The 25,080-nt window shown below is 27.7% G+C and overlaps 1 protein-coding gene across 1 annotated transcript in view; it reads right to left on the bottom strand.

Annotated features, from left to right (window-relative positions):
* The window catches only part of LOC105364922 (diacylglycerol O-acyltransferase 1-like), a 108,952-nt gene that overhangs the window by 57,618 nt on the left and 26,254 nt on the right, over nucleotides 1-25,080 (bottom strand). Inside the window, exons 2-3 of the mRNA XM_011502962.1 lie at nucleotides 23,835-23,963; nucleotides 14,240-14,334 (exon numbers count right to left, since the gene is read on the bottom strand). Of these exons, the coding sequence (XP_011501264.1) occupies nucleotides 14,240-14,334; nucleotides 23,835-23,963 (224 nt within the window). The remainder of the gene's footprint in view (nucleotides 1-14,239; nucleotides 14,335-23,834; nucleotides 23,964-25,080) is intronic.

The following is a 25,080-nucleotide window of genomic DNA, read 5'->3' as shown; positions in this document are numbered from 1 at the left end:
GCCTTATATGGGCGTAAATAATGCAGCTTCTGAGGTTGGGCTTACCGTTGGCCTGCGCCTGATACATCCAGGCCGCACCGTTTAATGTCCGAGGAAGAACTTTTTGATATTTCCAACCGTTTTTCTTTTGTTACAACCAATATGCAGAATGATGTTTTAAAATAAACGGGAGAATATTGCTCTGCTGGAACCGCCGACGTCACCGCCGTCTCTGCAACTTCTGCTAATGCACGAAACTTTTTTTTATACATGTTTATGTGAGTATGCATAGGCAAGAGATACCTATTTTGTGCCACGATAATTACACTCACACGATTTAAGAATAAACGACGATTTTACTCCAAATATCATAGGATTACGCATGAAGTAACGATTATTAGGTTTGCATAACGGTTTGCTGCAAGGCATTAATTTCTTGACTTCCTATAAGATAATTCTTCGTTAATCTTGCATATTGTTGGGTGTTTTAACAGTTATCTTATCTTCTGACAACAGACATCAAAATGAAATTGCAGAGAAGATCAGATTCTGAATTTCGCTACTCTTAGATAATTTTGAATTCCTTAAGCAGATTTGACGTCTCAAACCTTAATATCACGGTTAAATTATTGTCAACTTAGGAATATGAGAAACTTCGGTCAAGCTTATTTTACGTACAAACACAAGACACTTTAGCCTAAGAAATATCGTTGTTTTTAAAGTATATTATTGATTTTCACCTTAATTTATCCTCCAATTATTGTAGCGAAGAAACGATTGGTTAAAAAAAAAGCTTCGTTAATATCGTACTTATACGTATTTCATATAATCCGTGTGTATTATTTCGAAATACTAATCATAGATAATTTTTCAATGTACTTTTGTTGCGCCATAGTGAAAGAATGTGAGGGAGACAGAGAAAGTATAAGAATTGCTAACTTAATGTCATGCGTAAATCATATCTTTTACCATGCATGGTTTGTGATACATTCCACCAATACTTTCATCTACAATGCCCGCACAAAAAACCATATCTTACTCCCTTTACTTCCTTTTTCATTTCCGTGGAATATTTTTTCCTTTCGACTCAATGACTTTTCAAAGCTTTAAAATTTTAATGCCAGGTCGCTCGCGCTTCTCACATGCACGCGCCCTTTCTCTTTCACCGGGCCCGAATATCTCCAACATTTTTACAATTTCTTACGGCTCAGCGCCGCGCAGCTGCGTCATCGCGAAGAGCGCGTTATCGCCAAACCCCCGGCCGCCCACCCCACCTCATCACCACCCACCGAAAACGAAAACGCAAAGCGCGCAAAGGAACAAAGCCACGCTCGACTTCGCACTCCCTCGAATTTGCGAGCATTGTGCGGCTTTCTCGTACGTGTGTGACAGCATATATGTGTGTGACTAGGTGCATGGAGAAGCCTCTAGGTAAGGACCGTCGCGTCACGAACATCCGAGCTTAGTGTTATTGGAATCTTTGGGGAAAAAAGCGTTGAAGATTGTGATAAGGATGCCAGGCAACGAGCGATTGGCATTCTTTGTTCCGCTAGAATTTAAAGGCTTTAGGAAGGACAAATGATTCTATTGTCTTCCTCCATTCTTCGAAAAGTTAAAATGGATTATACCGAGTTTCAAGAATTTTTTCTATTTCACATGATAAAGCATTGAATTCTCGAGGCGTGAAATACAAAGACTTTTCCCTCTTTGTTCTTCTATAGTCGATTAGCACGCGTTTTTGTAGATTTTTTATTTGAATAATTAACGAGAACTAAAGTGCACCGACCAAGTAATCGACAACATAATTATGCCCAAAACAACGTTATTTCACATAAAACGTAATTCCTTTTTTTTCTACGTAATTCACATTTACTAATCAAGAAATATTCAATTCCAACAAATATTTAGCTTGTGATAAAATGAGCTTGTAATAATACAAAAATTACGTTATACTGAGATTAATTTTACAACAGGTAGTATAACGTCAAAGTAATTTGTTAACAATTTAAGCAATAATCAATATAATAATACACAATTATACTCAATTTTTAAATAAGTTTCTAATTATAACACTTAAAGAAAAATCTTTATTAAATAATTAGTTTGGCGTAATAACAGATTGATTGGTTCAAGATATTTGTTGAATAGAAAAAAATAATTTATATGCAATACTATAGAAAAATAATTTGACGTTAAGGAAAATTCAACTAAATTATTTACAAGAATAAGCGAAACGAGAAAACAACCAGTAAACTAATGTTACAAAAAAATCTACTTGTTACTAAATGAGAAATTTTTACCAATTTTTGGGTAAATTATCATTTACAAAGTGCTCTTTATAAATATTTCTACATTGTAATACGATAGTCAAATGTCAGTTGTAAATTTATAATAACTTTAATCATTTCAATTTAGCAGAAACTGAATTAATTTATATACATCATTAGATATTCTTCATTCTCCCGTGTGAGACCACTAATATTTATAAGTAACAGAATGGAAAATTTGATATCTCTTTTACTCCTCCATTACCATGCATAATGGAATACTACACCTAGCAAATCCAATATATACCAGGTAAAATAAAGATTTAAATATAAAATTTTCACAGTGATGATAATATAAATATTATCATTATATGCAAAAATATATTATAAAACGCATACAAGGAAAATTTTAAGATAATAAATATTAACTATCTTATGCTGTTTGTATAAAATAATGTTTTGCACAGCAAGTAAATATTACGTATAACAAATATAATAGAAAAAAATTTAATATTTTTATTATAATGAAGCTATTACAAATACTGTATATATATTGGTTTTTTATCAAGTTATATCACAAATAATTATTAAAATTGTTTTATTAAATGCACATGATGAATTTAATTAGCGAAAGAATTAATATAAAGGCTATCGTGAGTGAATTAAACATTAAATATAATAAATCTGTTTCTTACAAGTTACAATGTAAAAATAATAAATATTTATTGCTGAACAGTTAATTAGTGTAAGATATTTTACATAATAAATATTCCGAACTTAGTCGATTTTATAATACAAATATTTATACTGAGAAAATTATAAACCCATGTGAATTGGAGTTTGGAGAAATAGAAAAGCATCGTGTCTAGTGACAAAATAATTTTACAGAAATCACACATCCATGTAATAATTAAATTACATTAATGTCGACTTTACTTTGATCCTAAATCTGTTTGAAAATAAGCCCAACAATGGATTATTAATAATAATAATAATAATAATAATAATAATAATAACAATAACAATAATAATAATAATAATAATAATAATTTAATATATGATAAACTCGAAATATTATTAATAAGGTGACAATAGTATTGGGGAACTACCACATCGAGATAAAAAAGTTTAATTCAAAGAATAATATTCAATCAATGAGCATGTTAGCATGTTATTGCGATAAGAAAGAAAAATATCTGAAAAATCGTCAAGCCCTAATTGTCGTTTGCATCAATGTTACGTATATCAATACTGGATTATGCATGCAATCAAATATATAATATTATTGATAAATATTCATGGCGGTCGTATCCTTTTTATTAAAAAAAAAAAAAAGAAAGAAAGACTAATTGTAAAAACTGAACATTCGTGCAAGCTTTGAATTTAACATAAATAATAATGAATTATTAATCATGCTTCAACTGACTATGTATTTTCCGATATCTAATATTTATATGATTAATACAAAGCATTGCAATAGAAAAGAGTAAAAATTTGATTAAAGTATAGACATTTCAATCTGAAAGCTACTTTAGATCATTGAGTAATGATAAAGAATATAATGATAGATGAAAAAATAATATAAGAGAACGACATTAGGAGCTACATGCCATGGCTATAACGATTGAAACATACTCAATTCCAAGATTAATTGTCTTATTTATAATGGACATTTGATTATATAAAACGCTCGATAAATGTTCTATTTCAACAAACACAGTTTTACATGAAAGAATAAGTGACATAGCATTGTAATTTTTTCCAAGCTTTCCTTTCGCTTAACAACATTATAAAAGATATGTAATTTGTATTATTGATAGGGAACCATTACAATGAATTGAATATATTTTTATAGCAACATGTTACTATATATATATAAAAAAAAAAGTACGTTAAATGCTTCCGGTGTATTTTATTATCAACATTATAATCAATACTTTATGGAAGTGTCATAAAAAATAAATAGAAATATACACGGCATTTTGTAGCGTCGTACTGAGGGAGACTAATGCTCTCGGAGAGCTTTTGAGATTACTGTTCTCGCTAAGGGTATAGTAGTACTACAGTACTACGTAGAGAGATGTTCACCTTTCGAAGGGGAGGATGCTCTTAAGAAAATTTATTTAACTGCATCCCTTGGAAAATCTGAGAAATTCCAGTAGACATTCTTATTCCGCGTTCACCTTTCGCGAAGTCCTGTAGTTAGTCATGAAATGTGCTTGGGTAATTTTACTTAAGTAGACCACTTTATGTTGTGGGCGAAAGAACGTTCCAGGAAGCTGTCAAAAAAAAAAAAAAAAAAAAAAAAAAAAAAAAAAAAATGAGACTGTAATTAAAGCGCCTAGTGATAATTACATTTTAAACTGTTTTTCCTTTTCTCGGCTTAACAAAAGGAGTATGGAATTCGTTGAAATATATTATTCTTAGGAAATTCTATTGGTTATGCTTATCTTATCTTATGAAAATTTGTTCTTACTTTTGACTATTTTATTGCTAAAAAAAAAAATTAATAACGTTCTTATTTGGCCGATTACCATAGACAAATAATTAACGAAGATAGAAATCTCATGTTCAATGATAAACGATAATAATGTCGAACTTAAATTGATGATATTATGAAGTACTATGAGAAAATATCGAATTAACAAATAAAAGAAAGTTTAACATTAAATAATCGATAAAATATTCGTAATATTTATTTATATTTAAGATAAAAAATTCAATTTATCTCATGTAAAATTTTAATAATTCAAAAATTATTAATTTCAGCTATGTAAATACAAAATTTAATTTACCTTAAAGGCTTAAAATTCTTATATTGGATACTACTTTATTTTTAATTGGAAAAAAAGCATCTTCAAATTTTTCAATAATTTTATTAAATAACAGTTTTGATATAAAAATGCATTTTCAAACAAAAATTCTATTGAGGCCAAAACGGAGAATGTAGTCAGTTATTATAACTAATTATTTAAATATTCTCCTTCAATACAATTTTCTTGATCAATATTACATTATTTGTAATTTCTGTATATTGCACATTTTAAATACTTATTTTCCGACAAACAATATTCATTTTTTTATATACTTTTTTATTCCCGATAAGCATAAAAATATAGTATAACATTCTTTGATCATTTTCCAATCTAATTAGCATATTAATTTTAATAAGAAATTAACGGCAAGACTACATTGACATCATGTAAAAATTTCTTTGAATAAGATTGAAATTCTCTTTTACATTTTAGAATGTAGTTAAAAAAAATATTGAAACAACTTAAATAATAATTAATAAAAAAAGCTCTAATATAAATTATTTAATAAATATAAGTCACATTTATATTTAATTACAATTTTGTATATTTTGCATTTTTCAATTGCTGTTTAGTTAAAAAGTTTAATGAGCAAAAATATCAAAGAAATACGAAATAATTATCATGAATATTTGAGAACTTTTCTTTCGTATATTCCCTATTACTTTAAAGGTTTTCATAATGTAGAACTTTCTTTGAATGACATTGTAAGTATTAAATTGATAGCAATTGCATTGGCAAAACTTACAAAGTAACTTTCATCTCAAAGTATGCATTATTAATTAAGAATAACAAAAATATTAACGTTTTATGATATTCTCAATATTATGTAATATATTATAATAAAAAAAAATAATTCTAAATACTCGTTGCCAATGTATGTTCATTCCTATATTATAATTCTGTTCGTTAAAATTTTCAAATTAAAAAATTGCATTATTAAAAATTTTCATCTTTTTACTTTATTTTTAACGTTATTTTTAACTTTACATTAATTTGTAATACATTAGACTTTTATCTTTCATAATAAATCGTATACAACCAAAAAAAAAAAAAAAAAAACAAAGCTGTTGAAAATATGAAAAAAATGTCTTTATTTTCGCGACATAAATTAGAAAAAAAACTTTTTAGTAGTAATTCGATGATGGTTAATGATATAATTCTGTTTTATAAACTTCGTTCGTTAAAGTATAAATTATTTTAGTACAATCATACGTTTCTCACAGTATATCTAATGTTTTTGTTTTCATTTAACAATTATTCTATAGAGTTTCCTCGAATCAAATAATTGAATTTAAAAAACATAAAATAATCATAATGTCTTGAAGTATTTTCTTTTATAAAAATTAATAATAATAAAAAAAACCAAATAAGAGTTAAAATCTTATAAACAAAATATTAAATTCTAATCTTTTTATACGCGTTTACTTTCTTTATGATGTACCTTCGTGATGATAAGATTACAGGACTTAGAAAATAAACAAAAACTAAATATCTTCAAAGTGAACGAAGCTTTACTTTTTTTTTTCTTTATTTGAGAAAAGCTTAGAAATGTCAAAGCTGAGGGCAATTAAAATTATAATACTGTTTCAATATCAAACCCTCCCCTCCTCCTCCTATTTCCAATATAATGGTAACTTCATATATACACTTCTTTATATAAGTTGAATCCTAATCTTAAAATTATATTAAATCTACGGTCTATATGAAACACTACTGACTACATATAACTTTGAGGTTAATAAGTCACTGATTTAGTTTTGTTTAACACTCGGACAACAATGTGAAATGCTGATGTACTCACCAATTTACTAATTAAATTTAATTGAATTTAAGTCCTGCTCTCCTATCAATTAAATTATAAACTTCCTTAAATACAGTTAGTAGTGGGAATATTTTCTGTACATGAATATATCAATTATACTTTTCATTAATTAGAAATACATAAATATTCTTAAACATGGAAGATAGAATAATGAATAATAGTTCAAAACTACTTAATGATATTAAGATGAGAATAAAGTAGAAGCATAAGTATATCCAATATACTCTATTACAATTTATAAATATTTTATTATCTATTTGTTTTTATAAATTTATTAACGAAAGGATATTTTGATGTTTCTCTTATGTAAGGCTGGAGGTCATTGTATAACTGTATACCATACCATCCTCGGCCATATAAATATCTTTAGTTATTCTTAAATGTTATGCAATTTGATGAATACTAAATATTAGTAAATAAAATAGCCGCTCTATTTGTTGGTATACTTTTACAATTTCTACAAGAAATAATTATTTCTTTGATTTTGAACTCCAACGATCAACGAGCTTACTGCTATTTATTAATATAGGATTAAATTTTGTTAATTAAATTATCTTACACCCACACGCACACGCACACACGCACACACACACACATATATCTATATATATATATATGTGTGTGTACGTAAATATTTCTAAACTATTTTTAAAACAAATAAATTACTATCAAATCATTATAATGAAGAACTCTGTATAATTAATTCTTTCTCTTCTATTGCATTCATGTTTCTCAAGTAATTCTAAATGTGGCCTTAAGTATATATTAATAAAAAGATTCTTACTTTTCACCTTCTTATAATTATAACATATATATACTCAAAAGACATATAATTCGTAAAACCATATAGCCAAATTTATATATTATGACATTTGGTTAAAAGTGGAACGACACCGAAGAGTAAAAGATAGTTGTCGCCCTCTCGTAATATTCAACCCACTTGGTCCAGCTCGCACATTTCTATATTCTTAGAAATATTTACTAATTCACTTTTTTGAGTAAATCAGATGTCTTTCATTAGAAATATTATATATTTTCCTTTCAATTATTTGTCTCTATGTGATAACATAACAATTAAAATTCATATGATTGTTTCTATCATTCGACATCAAGTCGAATCATACTCATTAATAATCCATGAATATGTATAGTTTGTTGATGAACTGAAATGTGAAATTTAATTACCTTGGAATATTAAATCATGTATTAGCTAAAGTGACGACTATCGAAATATGTTGACTAAAATAATCCTTAAACAAAATGCTCCATTTTATAAAAGTGCTGTTCACATGTCGATCGATAGTTACAACATCGTGGGAAACTGTTCGTGGAACATCGATAATTTCTTGATCACCGAAATGAAAAAAATTGGCGTAAAGCTTCAATGGTTAATTTTTCAGAGAAAGAAAAATATAAATGTAAGAACTTTATAACAATCAAGTGATTAATAATTTTCTCTTGTATATTTATACATCCGTACTGTAGTCTACAATAACAAAAATAAAAAATGAAAAAAAAATACTACAGTTATGGGACTAACGATCCCGTTAAACACGCACGTACTAGCACACGCGCGCCCTCGGACACATACACATATTACGAATTACGTGATTGAAATATAATACGAAATAAAGCCTTAATTATGAGATTAAAGAAAAGGCAAACGAAATGACAATTATTCTTATTAATTACAAAAAACTATACATATTATAAATAATGGTAAATTATTTAATGAAAATTTATTAAAAGAATATTTAAGGTATTTTTTATAAATGCCTAATACATTGTGGGTTATATACGTGATTCAATCTTCTCTGGGATATTTCGCAATGAAACATACAACATTTTATTTTATTAATAGAAAGTGATCCTCCTAGAATACAACATGAGTACTTGTTTCAATGCTGCTTTAATCGCTGGCAGTTTGCCACTTGCTGCGTGATATCATTTCATTTAGATATTTTCCGTGGCTGCTGTCTGCAAATTATTATCACAATTGTTGATCGAGCTTCCAGAAACTTCAGCGATTTATTAAAATTTATCATTAATCTTTCTCTAGAGAATACATTATAGAATTATTGATAGTACAATGAGTAAAAATTAAAGGATGACGATCATTGATTTGTATAACTAGGGAATTAGGAGTCAAGATTTCAGAATTGCTTCGATTTTTATCGATTGTCTATCTATGAAATACCTTATATACAAGTTTCCGATAATCGAATAAATATTCTCAATGCAATTTGCAATTTGAACAATGTTCACTCTCAATGATTCGTCGACGATTGGCTCAAGCCTCAGAATTTTCTGTAAATAGCAAATAAAACGAGATGCATTATTCGGTCAAAGTAAAATAATAATAGGCCAAGAAGCATGCTTCCCCATAGATAAAATAAAATTATTCGAAATTATTCGAAATTATTTAGGAAACGATGAGAATTCGAATTGAAAGTGCAATCGTTTCACCAACCACGTTTTAGTAATTATTATTGAAAAAAAAAAAAAGAAAAAATCGCGTGAAATTTGTCAATGAATTAGAGAAATATAGTAGGGAAGTAAATAAATAAACTTATCATATAAATAGCTGTTATTCGCAGTTAATTTAATTGTTTATTAATATTAATAGAAATTTGAACAAAATACTGAATAAATAAGAATCACATCACATCAAATTTATTGTAATACTAATGAAAAAATAAGCCTTTAAAGGAGGAAAAAATATAACGTTAACTTTCATCCACATGATTGCAGTTAATAAGAAAAATATCATTTAATCATCCATGTATAGAATATAATAATTCTAAATTAATAAAATGATTTTAATTGCCGAGTAATCATTTATTTAGTTCACATAAATTCTTAACAAATTTTGGCCTTGTAGTCTTGAATGAATGCTTCTATCTGTTATGCTAATTCCTTAAAGACCTTCTCAGTACCAACAAAATTCTTAAGATTTTCTGAATACATAAAATGAGTTATTCCTCAACGAGCAAAGAATCCTTTCAGGCACGTAATAAAAGCATATACTGCTTAATCATTTGATAATATTAGGCAAACTGTCTTACTTTCATGCTATCACATAGATTTCAATTATCAATAGAATCAATAAATATATAATCTTCAATGTATAAGAATATTGACGAAAAATATTAACTCTTTTTTAAGAATTTATCGTAAATTAATTTTACTATTAGATTTTATCTATTCTCTATTCGATTATTATACTGCCCATTGATTACTCTATATTATTATATTGATTATATGATATTGTAACTGACAAATAAAAATATTTAAAAGAATTTATCGTTAAAAATAATGTGTACGGCCATCCGAAATATCAACGACGGCAATTAAAATTATCTTGATAATTTTTATACGACTCGATTATAAGGTGGATTATAAGGTTTCATAATTAAACTTTCAATGGATGGTTTGGAATATCCGGTCCCTTATCAAAATTCAGGAACCTATTAAGGTATTTCGAACAAATGTCAGGTGCACCACGACAATACTCGGTCGTCTTATAAGTTTCGTAAAACAGTTGTACCACGATGTATTTTTCATTCCGATGTGTTAGTATTATTTGAAATTCATATATATTACATTATTCATATATATTACATATACTACATTACGGGTAAAGTCAACTATTAGCCATCGACCTTTATAGGAACCTTTATAGGGAATATCGGTTGGGTTATATATATATATATATATATTTGCATGAATATTTGTAATTGTAATTGTACTAATTACGTAAGCGCTTATTGAGAATTGCTTATGCTTCACGTTGTAAGTATAAAGATTGAATCACGTGATTGCGTGATAATCTATATTTTCTTCTTTGATCACAATTTTTTCAAATAAAATTCAATTTATATGCACCGTGATTTGTGGATTTGTTACTCATAAAACTTGAATATTTTATCGAAAGTTGTAGAAAATAGTCTAGAAAATCGCAATAACCTGAATACAGTTACAACGTGGATTTCGATAATAAATTTTCAATTATTGTCTAAAGATTTTAATAGCTTCAACAATATATTGCATTTTTTTTTTTTTTTTTTTTTTTTTTTTTTTATTATTATAATTTCAAACCATTGTATAATATATTATATTAACATTGTATACATAAAATAATTTCAATGAATTTAGCAATTTCAATCATTAGTTTCAGCATTTCAACTGTGGAATTAAAAGTATTCAAATCTTGAAAATACGTAATATAAGTATTGTACTGAGGAATATCTATTAGTTGATTATGTGAAATATCTGATTTAGTATTGAGTTGGATGAGCTACCATCCTTAATGGAATTCTATCGTGAATTACATAACTGATACACTAATTTGATTAATAAACTAATTCAAATATATTATTATCCTATAGTTCGTCCAACTTACATTGGGTAATTAATGCATTTACTAAGCTTACTAACATTTTATCAAATTATTCAATAATGATGCAAATTTCGTATTTGATGGACACTTACAAAAAAAAATACACTATTTTTTTTGTTTTTTTTTTTTGTTTTTGTATATGTCATTTACAATTGTTTATGTCATAGACAATGTATAAATGCAAAATATAACAACGAATATATCTTGGGCTTCATGAGAAGTGCAAAAAAAGAAAAAAGAAAGAAAAATAACTAAACAAATATTGGTTCTTTGTGGACTTATTTTGCATTTAATTTCCAAGTCAGCATTTACAAAAAAACTACTCCTTTCTACTAAAGGATGTGTAGATATTCAATTACGAAGTACGTAATAAAATTGGATTTGGAACAATAGTTCATTTGAAATTCGGTCATAAAATAGCATTGGGATGCAATATCTTATTGATATTGACTTGAAATGAATATTAAATTAATATTAGATATTAAATCAATTTTACAGTTAATTCATTAATTATTTTTTTATGCATTATAAAAAATTCACTATTAAGCAATTACATTGACAACTGAACAAATATTAATTATTAAAACTTATTAATTATTAAAAAAAAAACAACAACAAATTCAACAACAAATGTCGAAAAACATAAACTCGTCGTTTTGTATAATCCCAGGCTAAAAGTAGATATCCTAAGAGAATGATGTTGAAAATGTATACAAAACACTTGTTATTTCATTGTCGCTTAGGTATGTACGGTAATCCTTTAACCATAATTTGTATTCAATTATGATTTACAAGTAGCTGAATTTCCGTACCATTTGCATCATATTCAGTACATGCATCGCAGCAAGTTGATACGGCTTTCGACGGATTGCATGTAGTACGAATAATTACATTAAATTTTTCTGAACTCCTCAATAATATAATGGCCCATACATTTGTATGTCTACTAATGGAATTTATGCATCGATGACAGAATGCCATACTTGTTGACTAATTGTTATTTTTAAATTACTTTAAAATACCAAAGATATCTCATATTTCGATTATATAATGAAGTACATTTTTTTCTTTGCTCTATTTTATAATTATTTACGAAATGCAATTATGAAAGGTGTGATAAACTATCCGAGATTAAACTAACTGACAATTGTCGATAATCGTAGATAGTAAGATGATATATATATATATATATATATATATATAAATAAGTCGAAATATATTGTCATTTATTTGTTAAAATAATCTTTTAATAAGAAGAAAATCAATGAATGAAGAGTCTTTTTTGAAGAGTTAAATACAAATCAAGCAAAGACTTAAATTAAAAATCTGAACTGAATCTGGTCAAATCTTAAACACTGTATTTCATACGAACAAATTATAATTTTCCAAGTATTCAGAAACAAATTAGATTATAGTAAAAAGTTAAATAAAGTAAAATGAAACATAATAGAAATATAGAATTGGTCATTTTCAAAACATTTTCAAAAGTCAAAGGTGAATAAGCTTTTAGATAAATAACCAATAAAATTCCTATTTAACGATCATAATGATATTACCGTATACTTTCAATGCTTATGAAAATAAACATTTTAAATTGTCTGAAAATATTTTCTATATTAAATTAACCAACGAATAGAGTAAAATTTATTTTCAAAGACTCTTTCTGCAATTTGATATCACATATCAGTGTTCTATTATATAATCTACTCTCTATAATAAAACAATTTCCTACCGATAACCTTACAAACTTATTTGCTGAATTAATACTTTCTTCGGAGCAATGCGAAAAATTTGTAAATATTTACGAATTAATTTACCCAACCATCTATTATCACATAATATGATTATTTATATTAAATTCTGCATTCCCATAAATATTATTTTTAACGATTAATTAAAAATAAAATCAAAATACTACAACAACAAGATAAAACACATGACAAGAACATTAGTGAGTATCTTTAATGTGATTGTATTTGTGCTTTACTGCTAAGAAAAAATATATATCATGTTATTAATTCTCCTACATAATCAAATAATTGTACACTCGTTAAACTGTCATCCCTAATATATTATCTATAATGAAAAATCAAACTTTTTTATTAGAATCATCTGCATTAATGTAAAATTTGTCAAATGAACTCGCAATCTCTGGTTTAATCTTCTAATCGTTCGAGGTGGCTTTTACGTTTTAGCCAATATCGATTGATCAAATAATTTTTAAACAGGAACTAACTTTTACAATTTTCCTGCAAAATTTTTATTCGACTGAAGTAATGATAAAGTCCTTGTTAAACAATGCATATGCGAATAGTCGGTTTTCAATAGTCATTAACAAATAAATCCTTTACTGTTTCATTATATTTTGAAATTGGAGTTTCCGCTATTTGAATTCACAAACTAGTAAACGACATATTCATCTCTATATGCTTAATTATCAATTCACATTTCCATACATTTATAATTAAAATTTATCCCTACATCGACTATTTTAAACTTTTATTTTCGTAAAATAATTTTTAATGCATATCAATTTATTGTTTGTAATGAAAAAAATGTATCATTCGGCCAACAACGCGCTACGGTCTTAATGCTTTTTGTCCGATATGTCAGTAGAATTTATTGACAAAAAAAAAAAAAAAAAAAAAAAAAAAAAAAAAAAAATTATGTTTAATGTCCTTGCAAATAATTTAAATGAAATTTCACACTGACCGAAAAAAATAGTTCATTAATCATCTGTTCACAATCTTTATATCATCAAATTCAATATTAATGTATAACAACGCAACGCGTTTAAGCTGTATAAGAGGTAATATAAAGATAATATAAAGAAAACCACAAGTAAAATAATGATGAAAGACGAAAGAATGACGCAGGATAAAAAGTACAATAGAAGCATACAGCTTTTCTTGCTTTACAAGTAAAATTACAAGATATTTATAGAAAGAATACTTACAACAAATCAGCAGAATCGAAGGATGTTCCTCGTCAGCATCATTCTTGCCACTTAAAAAGAATAGCCACTGCCTCGGGTCTACTCTGATTCCGTATCTGGTTGCAAAATATAATTGCAGAATATAATTACAAAATATATTGCGAATGTAAATGCGTTTAATTATATTTATGTATTTGGATATTTGTGTATATGTTATTTATGCATTTAAACGTGTGATATATTATGAAATAACAAAATTTAATAGTATATCAATTATTGTCGCGGTATTATGTATGAAAATTTATTTATTCTTACGTTTAAATTTTAGAATGAAGTTATCATGCACGTGGACGAGTCTCAAGAAATCGAGAAATAAAACCGAAACTCCCTTGACAGCTACAAACATCATCGAGTTTAATTCGTTTCGTAAAATAAAAGTCGATCATTAATAAGAGTGTCGACACCGCTAATTATCGGACTTTCCTAAAGTTATATTCTATCATATTTCAATATCTTTTTACATGGCTGTTCTAAGATAATTTTTTCTTAAAGATTTATTGAATTTAATTTTAAAAAATTCTGTTACATTTATTTCCATTGCAGAAACTTCGATTTTTTGAAAATATCCTTTTTAGTACAAAGAATTACAAACACTAAAACGTTCATATAAATAACATGTTTATTAAAAAAAAAAAAAAAAAAAATGTCACGTGAATAAACAACTTCCTAATTTAATAACTTACTAATTTAAACAATAACGAGTAATAAAGTAACGTGATATGAATAAGCGGGAATAGAATACTATGGAATACTATACTACTACACATTTACAATCGATTCGCCACTTTCTAAATGCCCAGAAGATTTTATTCTTAAACATTCGGTTTCTACTTCAACCTTACTCCAATCTTATTATCGTTCATCTTGGAAGCGCAAGCCCGCGACGAGTGTCATAAAGAAAAGGACAAGTAGCTTCCCTTTGTTCTTCGAACACCTCTCCCGACTAAATAATAAACAATACTCTGAGTGATTCTTTCTAAAATATTGAAGAGGATAGGAGAACGAAAGAAGACTCTATTGTATCTTATTATTGCTCGGGCTTTCGTGAAATATTGAATATTGTAAAAGAGAATTTGTTAAAGCTATTGAACATAATAATTATATCTCTTGTAGATTTATAATGATTGTTATAATGATTATTATAAATCTATAATGAGTTGCTTTGATCAAGTCTTGATGTTCGTAGGAAATTTCTAATTATTGTAATTGAAGTTCGCTTCATATCGAATTTCATATTTGTTGGTGCATACTTGGATGCGATTTATTAAATTATTATTTTTATTCAAAAAGTAGAAAAAATCATAAACGAAATAATTATACCATCGATAGATGAAACGTCTATTAAAGTAGTTTTTAATAAAGAAAACTATATAGAAATTCTAATTTTCGAACAAAAGGAAGGCCTGTCATTTTTAAATAAAACTGAATCTAAAGAATCGTAAACAAAATATTTACATGTATATTTCTTTCAAGCTTTTTTTTTTTTTTTTTTTTTTGTAAAAGAACACTTGCAGTTTATTATTTTCAAAATAAAAATTTTCACGCTCTAAATCATTCTAATAATTCACGCGAAATCTAACTTCTATACATTTTAATTTTATATCATAAGACTTTTTGTGAAAATTTTTACTATATTATATATATAGCTTATAAACATAATTATGACGTTGTGAATTTCTTTAAATATTAAATTACTTTTGAATACAGATTTTTAATTATTTAAAATTTACATTAATAAAGTTCGAATTAAATTTTCTGAACTGGTTTATTATGCAGTAAGAATGGTTATATTAAAAGCGTAAGATATTACGAATCAAAATAAAATGGAAGCAATGATTAGAAGATAAATTTTACTTGCCTTAAAAAAAGTGAATAATAATATTGAAGAAACTTGTCAGTTCATAAAAATGTGCATTTACAAGTAAAATTGTTAGTACTTATTTTCAACGGTAGACACTTATACTTATATATTAAATAATATACAAGTATATAAGGAATATTATATAATATTGTAGAAAATTATGTGTAATACCAGAATTTCAATTTTTTTTTTTTTTTTTTTCATAATATTTATTCAAAAACTTAAGAATATTCGTGACATTACGTTTCGTAATATTCTATCTAGGCAAATTAACCAAGAAATATTGAGAGATAATGAATTTGAGTAGAATTTGTATGATTATTTAAGGTTTTTTCATGACCTTTTGTAATTTAGGTAAGAAATTATTGAAACCATTCACATTCGAATCAGGCTTTATACTTGTGTGGGTTCGTATTATATTAATCTCTAGTACATCGGAATTCTATAAGTATATCATCATTGCAAAAGTGTAATATAACAAAATATTTTATTTTTATTGTCTGAAATATATATATACATATGGATTAAAAGTTGCTCAAGTTCTTACAAGATTATCAAAACATTGTTAAACTTATCTAAATAATGAAGAACAGTAAAGCATGCTGATATTCACTCAATTTCAAGCCTATAAAATCCATATAATTTTTAATGATTATGAACATATTTCTCAAAAATTTTTCTTAAATGTCTTTGTACATAAACTATTGACACTTAAGAGGAGAGTAAAAAATTACAAATTTTTATTAAGAACATCGCGTAAGCTTTCCTCCTTATTATCGAATAATGTAAATGTAGTTTGTTTTTAAAATTAAAGACATACGTAGCTTTAACATACTTACAAATACTTATTACTTTCTCCACTCTTACATGTTCGTTATTATCTTAATAGTGAGTCGAAAATAAGCTATTGATTACGTATCTTCTGCCAAAGACCGCAGACATGAACTATATTATATAGACACTAATCTTGTAACTATTATTCTGTACAAATCCCTATCCTAAAGTCTTTGTAAAGCCATATTCAGTTGAATATATAAATTATAAATACGTAGGAAAACTTTCGGATGAGTAGAAGCTAGAACTTTTCCTAAAGTTGGACACCATCGAGCGATCAAACTTTGACGTTCTTCACTTTTTTTTTCATGCTCTCGCGTTCACTTTGAACTTTTATCGATGACAGAGATGTAGTTCGACGAAACTCGGTCTTATCGGGTTCTCACGTCTGCGCTTCTTTCCATGATTTAACTTTGTGTAATATAAGCAATTTTATCTTGGCTTAACTCACTACTTGCAATTTTTCAGCTCGAAATTTATTTCTACGATTCGTTAGGATCGTGCCCTCCCTTAATTAACTCAAACAAGAGGAAACAAGTTTTCCTTAAATCTCAACGGTTTGACGAGGAGAGTATAATTGTCTCGAGTAGGTCACTCTTTACGCGTAAGATCTAAGAAAAAGTATTAAAAATGTAAACACTTTTTAATTGCTTTTTCGCCATTTAAATCAGAAATTCTTTCGCTCGTTTAAATACAAAGATTTAACAAAGAAAGAGAGCTTGTGTAAGATCGAGAATTAATAATTTAAAACAGGAGATGATGGTTTTCCTGAGAAATTTATACAGTAGTTGCTTCAGAAATTCAAGGGTTGATTTAAAAATATATTTCGAAATCAACCATATAATATACATTTTTTATCGTTTTTATTATAACCATAATAAGAAAATTTCGTGGTCTTCGAGTTAACATTAAACCCCTTTTTCTCTTTTTTTAAAGTAGTAGCACATAGTTAATGGTATGTTAAATACAATATTTCTTGGTTAATGCTTCTGATATTTCAGAAAATTAAAGAATTATTTTTAATACATTTTACCATTGACAATAATGAGTATATATAAATAAATTGAAGCGTGAAAGAGTATATTAATGTTATCTATTTAGAAATGTTGTAATTTCCGAATTTCGACTTTAATTTTCCAATATAATAATCATAGAATAATTGTTAATATAAGAAATATATCGTTACGCTACATTAGAGATAATAATTTTATATTAATAATTTAAATTTAACAAATAATCAGACAAATAAATTGTAATATTCTAAATTACAATAGTATGACACAATATTTTTGAATTAAAATAATGGTGACTTGAACTAAAAATTTACATTCCTTTCGAAAGTATTAATTAATTTTAATCTTTAAACATTACTATCCTTCTCTTATATTATTGTTTATAAAAACAATTTTTACTTCTAACTTTATGTTAAAAATAATTCGCATTCGCGCTTAAAAGAAGTTTATATTGTATATATTAGATTATCTAATTCATCTAAATGAACTCTTTTTTAAATGCATTTACAATATCATTTAATCATAATTAAACGTAAAAAAAATTCAAATAAATTAATTGCAATAACAAAATAAAATTACATCCTATAAGTAACTGTAAAAAAAATTTAATAAAGAAAATAATAACACTAGTGAAAAGTGGTCCGAAAAATGTGAAAAAAAAAACTAACTAAATGTAAATTTCAATTAACTCGGCATTTAAAACCGTGTAAACAAGACTCGAGTTGCGTGTAACATCTATAGACGTATTTTTCCCTCAACAGCTAATAGAGAGAAAGAGATGTAACGCATTTAGCATTATGTGCATCGATGAGACGCACGGCTTTGAAAATAATTATGTCACATAGTACATTACGATCTACGATCACGTCCTTAATTACTTTACTTGAGCCCGGTCTTTACCTATTTACAACTTTGTTTTTCATGCGTATATGTCTGCACATGTTGATAAAAATAGAATTTAAGTAGTTGAAATGGATAGTAGAGGATAGCGTGGCTAAGGAGTCGGTTCAAGTCTAGTAATTAAGGAACGAGTCGAAACTTTTGAGAAAAAAATTTTCTCTCTTTCTGGCTTTCGACTCTTAACGAGCATTATAAATTTTTGTTGCATTCTCTGCGAGTAGTAAGAGTGAAAAGAGTAAAAAGAAAAAAAAAGAAAAAGAAAAGAAAACAAGAGAATGAGAAAGGGAGAAACAGAACAGAAGGAAGCCTCGTATGGCATTCGCAAGTCGAGAGTTTTGAGGGAGAGAGCGATAAAAATCTCGTTAAAATTATTCATGTGATCCAGCTACCCTTCAAAGCCACCTGATGGCCTTCCGCAGGTACTTTAAATAAAAAAAAAAAAATAAAATAAAAGAGAGAGAAAAAGGAAGAAAAGTTGAAAAATTCTTTCGCTTTTACACACCATATGGTTGTGTATTGATTTCATGCTGTATTTAATAAATCAACACTTCAAATTCTCCGTTGGATATCATTTATTAATTAAAAGTAAACATCAGTACTTTAGAATATTTATTGTCACTGATTTGTTATACTCAATTGATGAAGAGCCATTAAAATGTAATCGATACGCATAAATCATTGGCGAATAAAACGCAAATAATATATAGAAATTATTAGATTATCAAATAAAATTAACTATTCGCACTTATAATACAATAAAGATATATGAAATAAAATAATTTCTTATTAAAATTATTCGAGCGTAATTGAAATATTGTTAATTTTTCATTAAAAATTATATAGCCTGTGAAGTTATTTCTAATGGGGAATATTTGATTTTCTATTCAATGTTCATTTCATTTACTTCTAGCCACCTATGTGCAATAAATAATATTGCGTGTTAGAAAAAAATTGGCCTTAAATTAGCGAACTTCATGTATAAAAAATTAGAAATACAGCAGCTTCGCGTAACAACTATATATTTCATAAATAAACTGTTTTATTCATATAAGCTTTTAACATTGCTGAGCAAAATGTAAATGTTAATCTCACTACACTTTGTTAAATCATAATTAGCACAAGGTAATTGGTGCCATATTTAAAAAGTCAAAAGCATACATTACGAATAAAATATTGAAGTTTTAAATTATTCATAACTATTGGAAATAAATTTCAAGTAAATACACTTGAAATTTCACTTGATTCACAGTTAACATGGTATTATGAACAAACAAAAAAAAAAAAAAAAAAAAAGAAAAAAAAAGTCTACGATATTCTCTGAATATTGATTCGAAATCAAACTAATCTGCCTAATAGCATGAATTTCCAAGTATAGAAGTAACTTTGAATCATTATTTGTATTCACAAATGTAATCCCGAAGGTTCTCCTACAAGCGTTTTCGCATACTTCAACATTTTCATTAGCGATAACCATTGAACTAATTTCTATACTTGAACGGCGGTACGGAGGATACCCTGCGCGCACGCACGCACGCACGCACGTACGCAGGCTGGCATGCACACGTACACAAGAGGCGAATCGATTAGATGGACGGCGATGCGCAATGAAAAGAGAAAGTTCGCTCCTCCTAATTTCCAAGGAGGCGAATCTCCATCCCCGAAGCCTGAGATTGCATAAATTGATATAATGGCAAGCGCAGGTAGATCCGTACACGATGAATGGCAAGAGAATTTCTGCTGAGTCGTGAGTGCCGAGGCGAATATTTGCCGAGTCAATCGGCTTTTTATCAAACTGCCAATCGCTCGGATATCACATCAATCAAAACGTGCCAGGCGTTTCGCTCCCTGATGTAACGCCAAGTGCCACGCGCTGCAGCTCTTTTCGCGCGATCTCACGTTGCATGTCGGCGGCGCTCGGCTCCGTGCTTCACGTGTTTCCTCGCCTCTTTCAACTTTGTCGCCCGCGCAACCTCGTTTCGAACGCGAAACAAGCGACTACTTGACGGCGTGCGATGATTTTGTAAAAAAGTTTCGTGACTTTTCGCCAGTCATTTTGCCCTCGCATCGCGGCCTATCCATTCCACCGTTACACCCACACTCGTCTTATTACAGTTGCAAATACTTTAATCCCCACTCCGACTCTGATACGTTTATTTTTCCGACCAACTGCCAGTCCATCTATTTCATACTTATTATTCAAATGTTCCCGGAAAGGTGAAAGTCCGTTGTAGCCCGTTGTACCGCTGCCTTTTATAGGATAGAATCACTTTTTCTTAAACTCCACTTTTCCAATCCAGTAAATACAATGGTCATTATTTTCACTATTCCTGCATTATGTACATTTGAAATGTATTTGAATTATTTGAACTGTCGCAATGTAATTTTGTAATTGATAAAGTCGCAAAGGGTCATGAAAGAACGAGGGCTATCGATGCAATTATAAATCAAGAGAGATAACGACGAATAATAATTGTGTATAACGATTATACATCTACGAAAGAGAACGATAAAAATAGTTGCCACATTCCTGCAATTCACATTCGCTTGGTAACAATTATTTTATAACTTTCAAATTGAGAGTTATTTTTCGATAATATTCATTCGAGCGATGTTCTCCCGTTTTATTATCTAACAATGAGGTTATGACCTTGAAAAAATAGTTCTGAAAATATGGCAAAAAAATCTGATTTTTAAAATAGATTTCACACACTCAAGCTCGAATTATACATAACTTAATATCTTAAAGAAAATATTTATAAAATTCCTATCATAATATTTAATTCACTAATTTTTATTCGTTATTACGAGTGAACTATAAATTTTACAAAATCTTTTATATTTTATTTTTTCGCATTTTTTATAATTACCAATAATGCATCAATAATAATTTAAATGTATTTTTATAATCTATATTGTTATTAATATTAAGAAATGTACAAATGAACAAACACAAATAATCTATTAGTGTGTTATTCTCAAGTATTGAGAAAATAAGTAATTAATTTTTGTTTGAAAAACTTTTCGAGTAACGTATAGTTTATATATTTACAATTTTATAAAATTATCAATGCTAATGATAAGGTCTTATAAGTTGTAACGATTGTTATTAGTTTTATATTATTTTAAATAACAGCTCGTCACAATATTGCACAAAGTTATATTAGATTTTCAACAATTTACATAATTTCACTTAAGAGTAGACTATTTTTTTATTTGTTTAATCTATTGAACGATTGATGTAAATGTTATTATTTAATTTATGTCACTCATAAGCCGTAACATTGTGCTCGATGTTTATGATATTAATGTTTATTAATCAATTATTTATCTTTAATGTCGTGCAACAATATTTGTTGGAACAATTTAATTAATTTAATCAGCATATGAATAAAGAAGGAAAATCCGCTCCAATTAACTAATACTTAACAATGCCATTAAATATTGTCATGAGTTTTATTATTAAAACGTAATCTTATTTTTGCATTAGATAAGAAAAATATCTTTATTAGAGCCCTGGCTGCTCTCCAATAAGTCGCGTCGCACGCATTTTAGCAGATTTACTCTTTTCATTACCAGCACTCCATAAATCTTATCGCACTAATAATAAAGCATCTCTGCCATTACAATCAACTTCGTGCATTTCAAGTATCTTCGTAATTTAATTTTCATGTTAAAACGTACCTAATAAGAGATAACTTTTCTATAAGATTTTTATTGCTTTGCAAGATAATATATAACTCAGTTTCTTATTGCCGTTACGTTATTACGTTAATTACGGCAGAAGTTATTTCTAATTCTCTATTTATCACCCAACATTCGACACATTTAATATCTCAAAAGAATCCCACATGTGCACATGTATGCGCACATGCGTGCATACATTGACAATTGGAATTGGGAGCTTTAAAAATTTCATTGATATTTTCACATTAATTTACGATAATGCTTAACTGAACTTTTCAACATACTATTGCTGCTCATTTATTTGCAATATAAACATAAATATAAACATGTGTATTAAATTTTTTTTATCTTCAATTTATTAGGAAAATAATAAATACACTTGGTGAAAACTTTTACTCTCTATAGTAAATGTTATAAATCTTTTGTTTTATTCAATCGAACTTTATTTGTATAAACAAACTAGCGTTACAATAAGAGAAGGATAGAATTTTACGGAATATCATCGAGTAGATGATGTTTTAGCAACATATTTGAACTTGAAATATTACAAATATTTTAGAATTCAATAAATCATGGAAAAGAAGCGCGGGGACCTTTAAAATCAATTTATGTTATTTTTTTATCGTTTACAGAAGCGAATCCAAGTTAAATGACACTAGCGTATTATCTCCGAATGATATTTTGAACTCATTGATGTAAGTAATAATGAAATACGCGATAAGAAAAACATGGCAAGAGACACCTACTGAATATATCAAGACGGTTATGAAAAATAACAAAATATAATAATAATTAATAATAATTAAAGTTTGAAATAAGCTTATAATGAAAATTCTATCATTATATAAACGTTTTCTTATCAAATGAAATATTAAGGGTACATTGACTTTTATGTATTATGATTATTATTAACATCGACTTCAATATCCAATCGAATATCAAGTGAGAGCATTGAGATCGAGGACTGTTCAAGGCTGTTTAACGCAACATCAAAAGCCGCTTTTACGATCAACAACAAGTACTCTTAATAAACGTCTAATTACTATTTGCAAAACAAATGTGTTCTTTATTAAAACAACTAATTCTTACGTTTTTCTTTATAATGTCGAGTAAAAAGTATGAGAATATTACGGAGAGTAATAGCGTGAATTATTTTCAAAGAAAAATAGTTTCCTTATATTTGTATCGCACTAGACTCGCGGTGGAGAAGAAATTGCAGGAAATCAAGAGGTTAATCATAAAGCGCTGAGAGGTGAAAACTTACTTTATAAAGTTCTCCAATAAAAGGCGAATGCCACCAATGCCCAGTAGTAGAAAACCCCAGTTGACGAATCCCTTGAAGTTGTCGAAGCCCGAGCTCCACGAAAATAGACTATCCCTCGGACGATGGCACCTGCAATAAAGAACATTCAAAACTTTAGTCAAAGTTATTGAATCGCGCAATTATATTCATTATTATAATTTTTATCGAGTTTACTGATTGACTTTTGATTGCTTGTCTGTAGTTGATGGCAATATTAATAAGGCATTTTTAGAAATCTTGGGATTTCCTTCAAAACCTACGATTGCATGTACTGATTAATTTTCTTATTATTGCAATAGTAAAATTACGGCAATTATTTTTATTAAAAATTGGAATTTTAATTAGTACTATTATTTACATAGTATAATTTATAATAAAGTATTTGTAATACTGATAAGAATTTTTAAAAAGAAAAAAAAGAAGGAAAAAAAATTTAAGAATTTTTAAAAAACCTACTCAGTCGCGAAATCTTAGTTGTATGAAAATAATTTTTTTTCAGTTGAAAGCATATATTTATATTGCTTGGAATTGGGGAACAAATTTTACAAATGCTTCTATTAGAAACCTGTAAAAATACTTAAGCTTACGACGTTTAAGGATACTCTTTATAAGAAAGGATTGTTAATCTGAGAAATTATAAATATATATATATATATATATATATATATATATATGTATATAACCATAAAGTTGTTTTGTATATTACGGCCAGTGAATCTAGGTTCAGATGAGTGGGTTTTGTTTAAATCCACCACGCTATTTATTCTCTCTCTCTCTCTCTCTCTCTCTCTATCTATCTATTTCTATCTCTCTCTATCTCTTTCACACACACACACACACACGCACGCACACACACACACACACACACACACGTACACACTAATTCCTAGGCCTACGACATGAGGCTACTGAAATGCATGCATTGAGACAACAACGCATTGTTAGCTTTACTCTCTTGTACAACCCAAGACGTGAAGCAGCTCCATTCTATAGTGAAGTCTTTGGTACACAGAACTGTGGCATGTACATGGCTTGTTACAGCGCCAAGAATAATTAAAGCTCCCTTTCTTTTAAAATTCGCTTTAGATCGAGGACCTTTTCCCATATAAAGTGCCGTCTAAAGTTTTTCATGATCAACATGAGAAAAAAGATACTATACTGGAATTATATATATATATATATATATATATATATATATATATATATA

This window comes from Ceratosolen solmsi, unplaced genomic scaffold, assembly GCF_000503995.2.
Source record: "Ceratosolen solmsi marchali unplaced genomic scaffold, CerSol_1.0 scaffold10, whole genome shotgun sequence".
NCBI lineage: Eukaryota > Metazoa > Arthropoda > Insecta > Hymenoptera > Agaonidae > Ceratosolen > Ceratosolen solmsi.
Note: the sequence above shows the minus strand (reverse complement) of the source record. Positions and strands in the feature narration are given on the sequence as shown.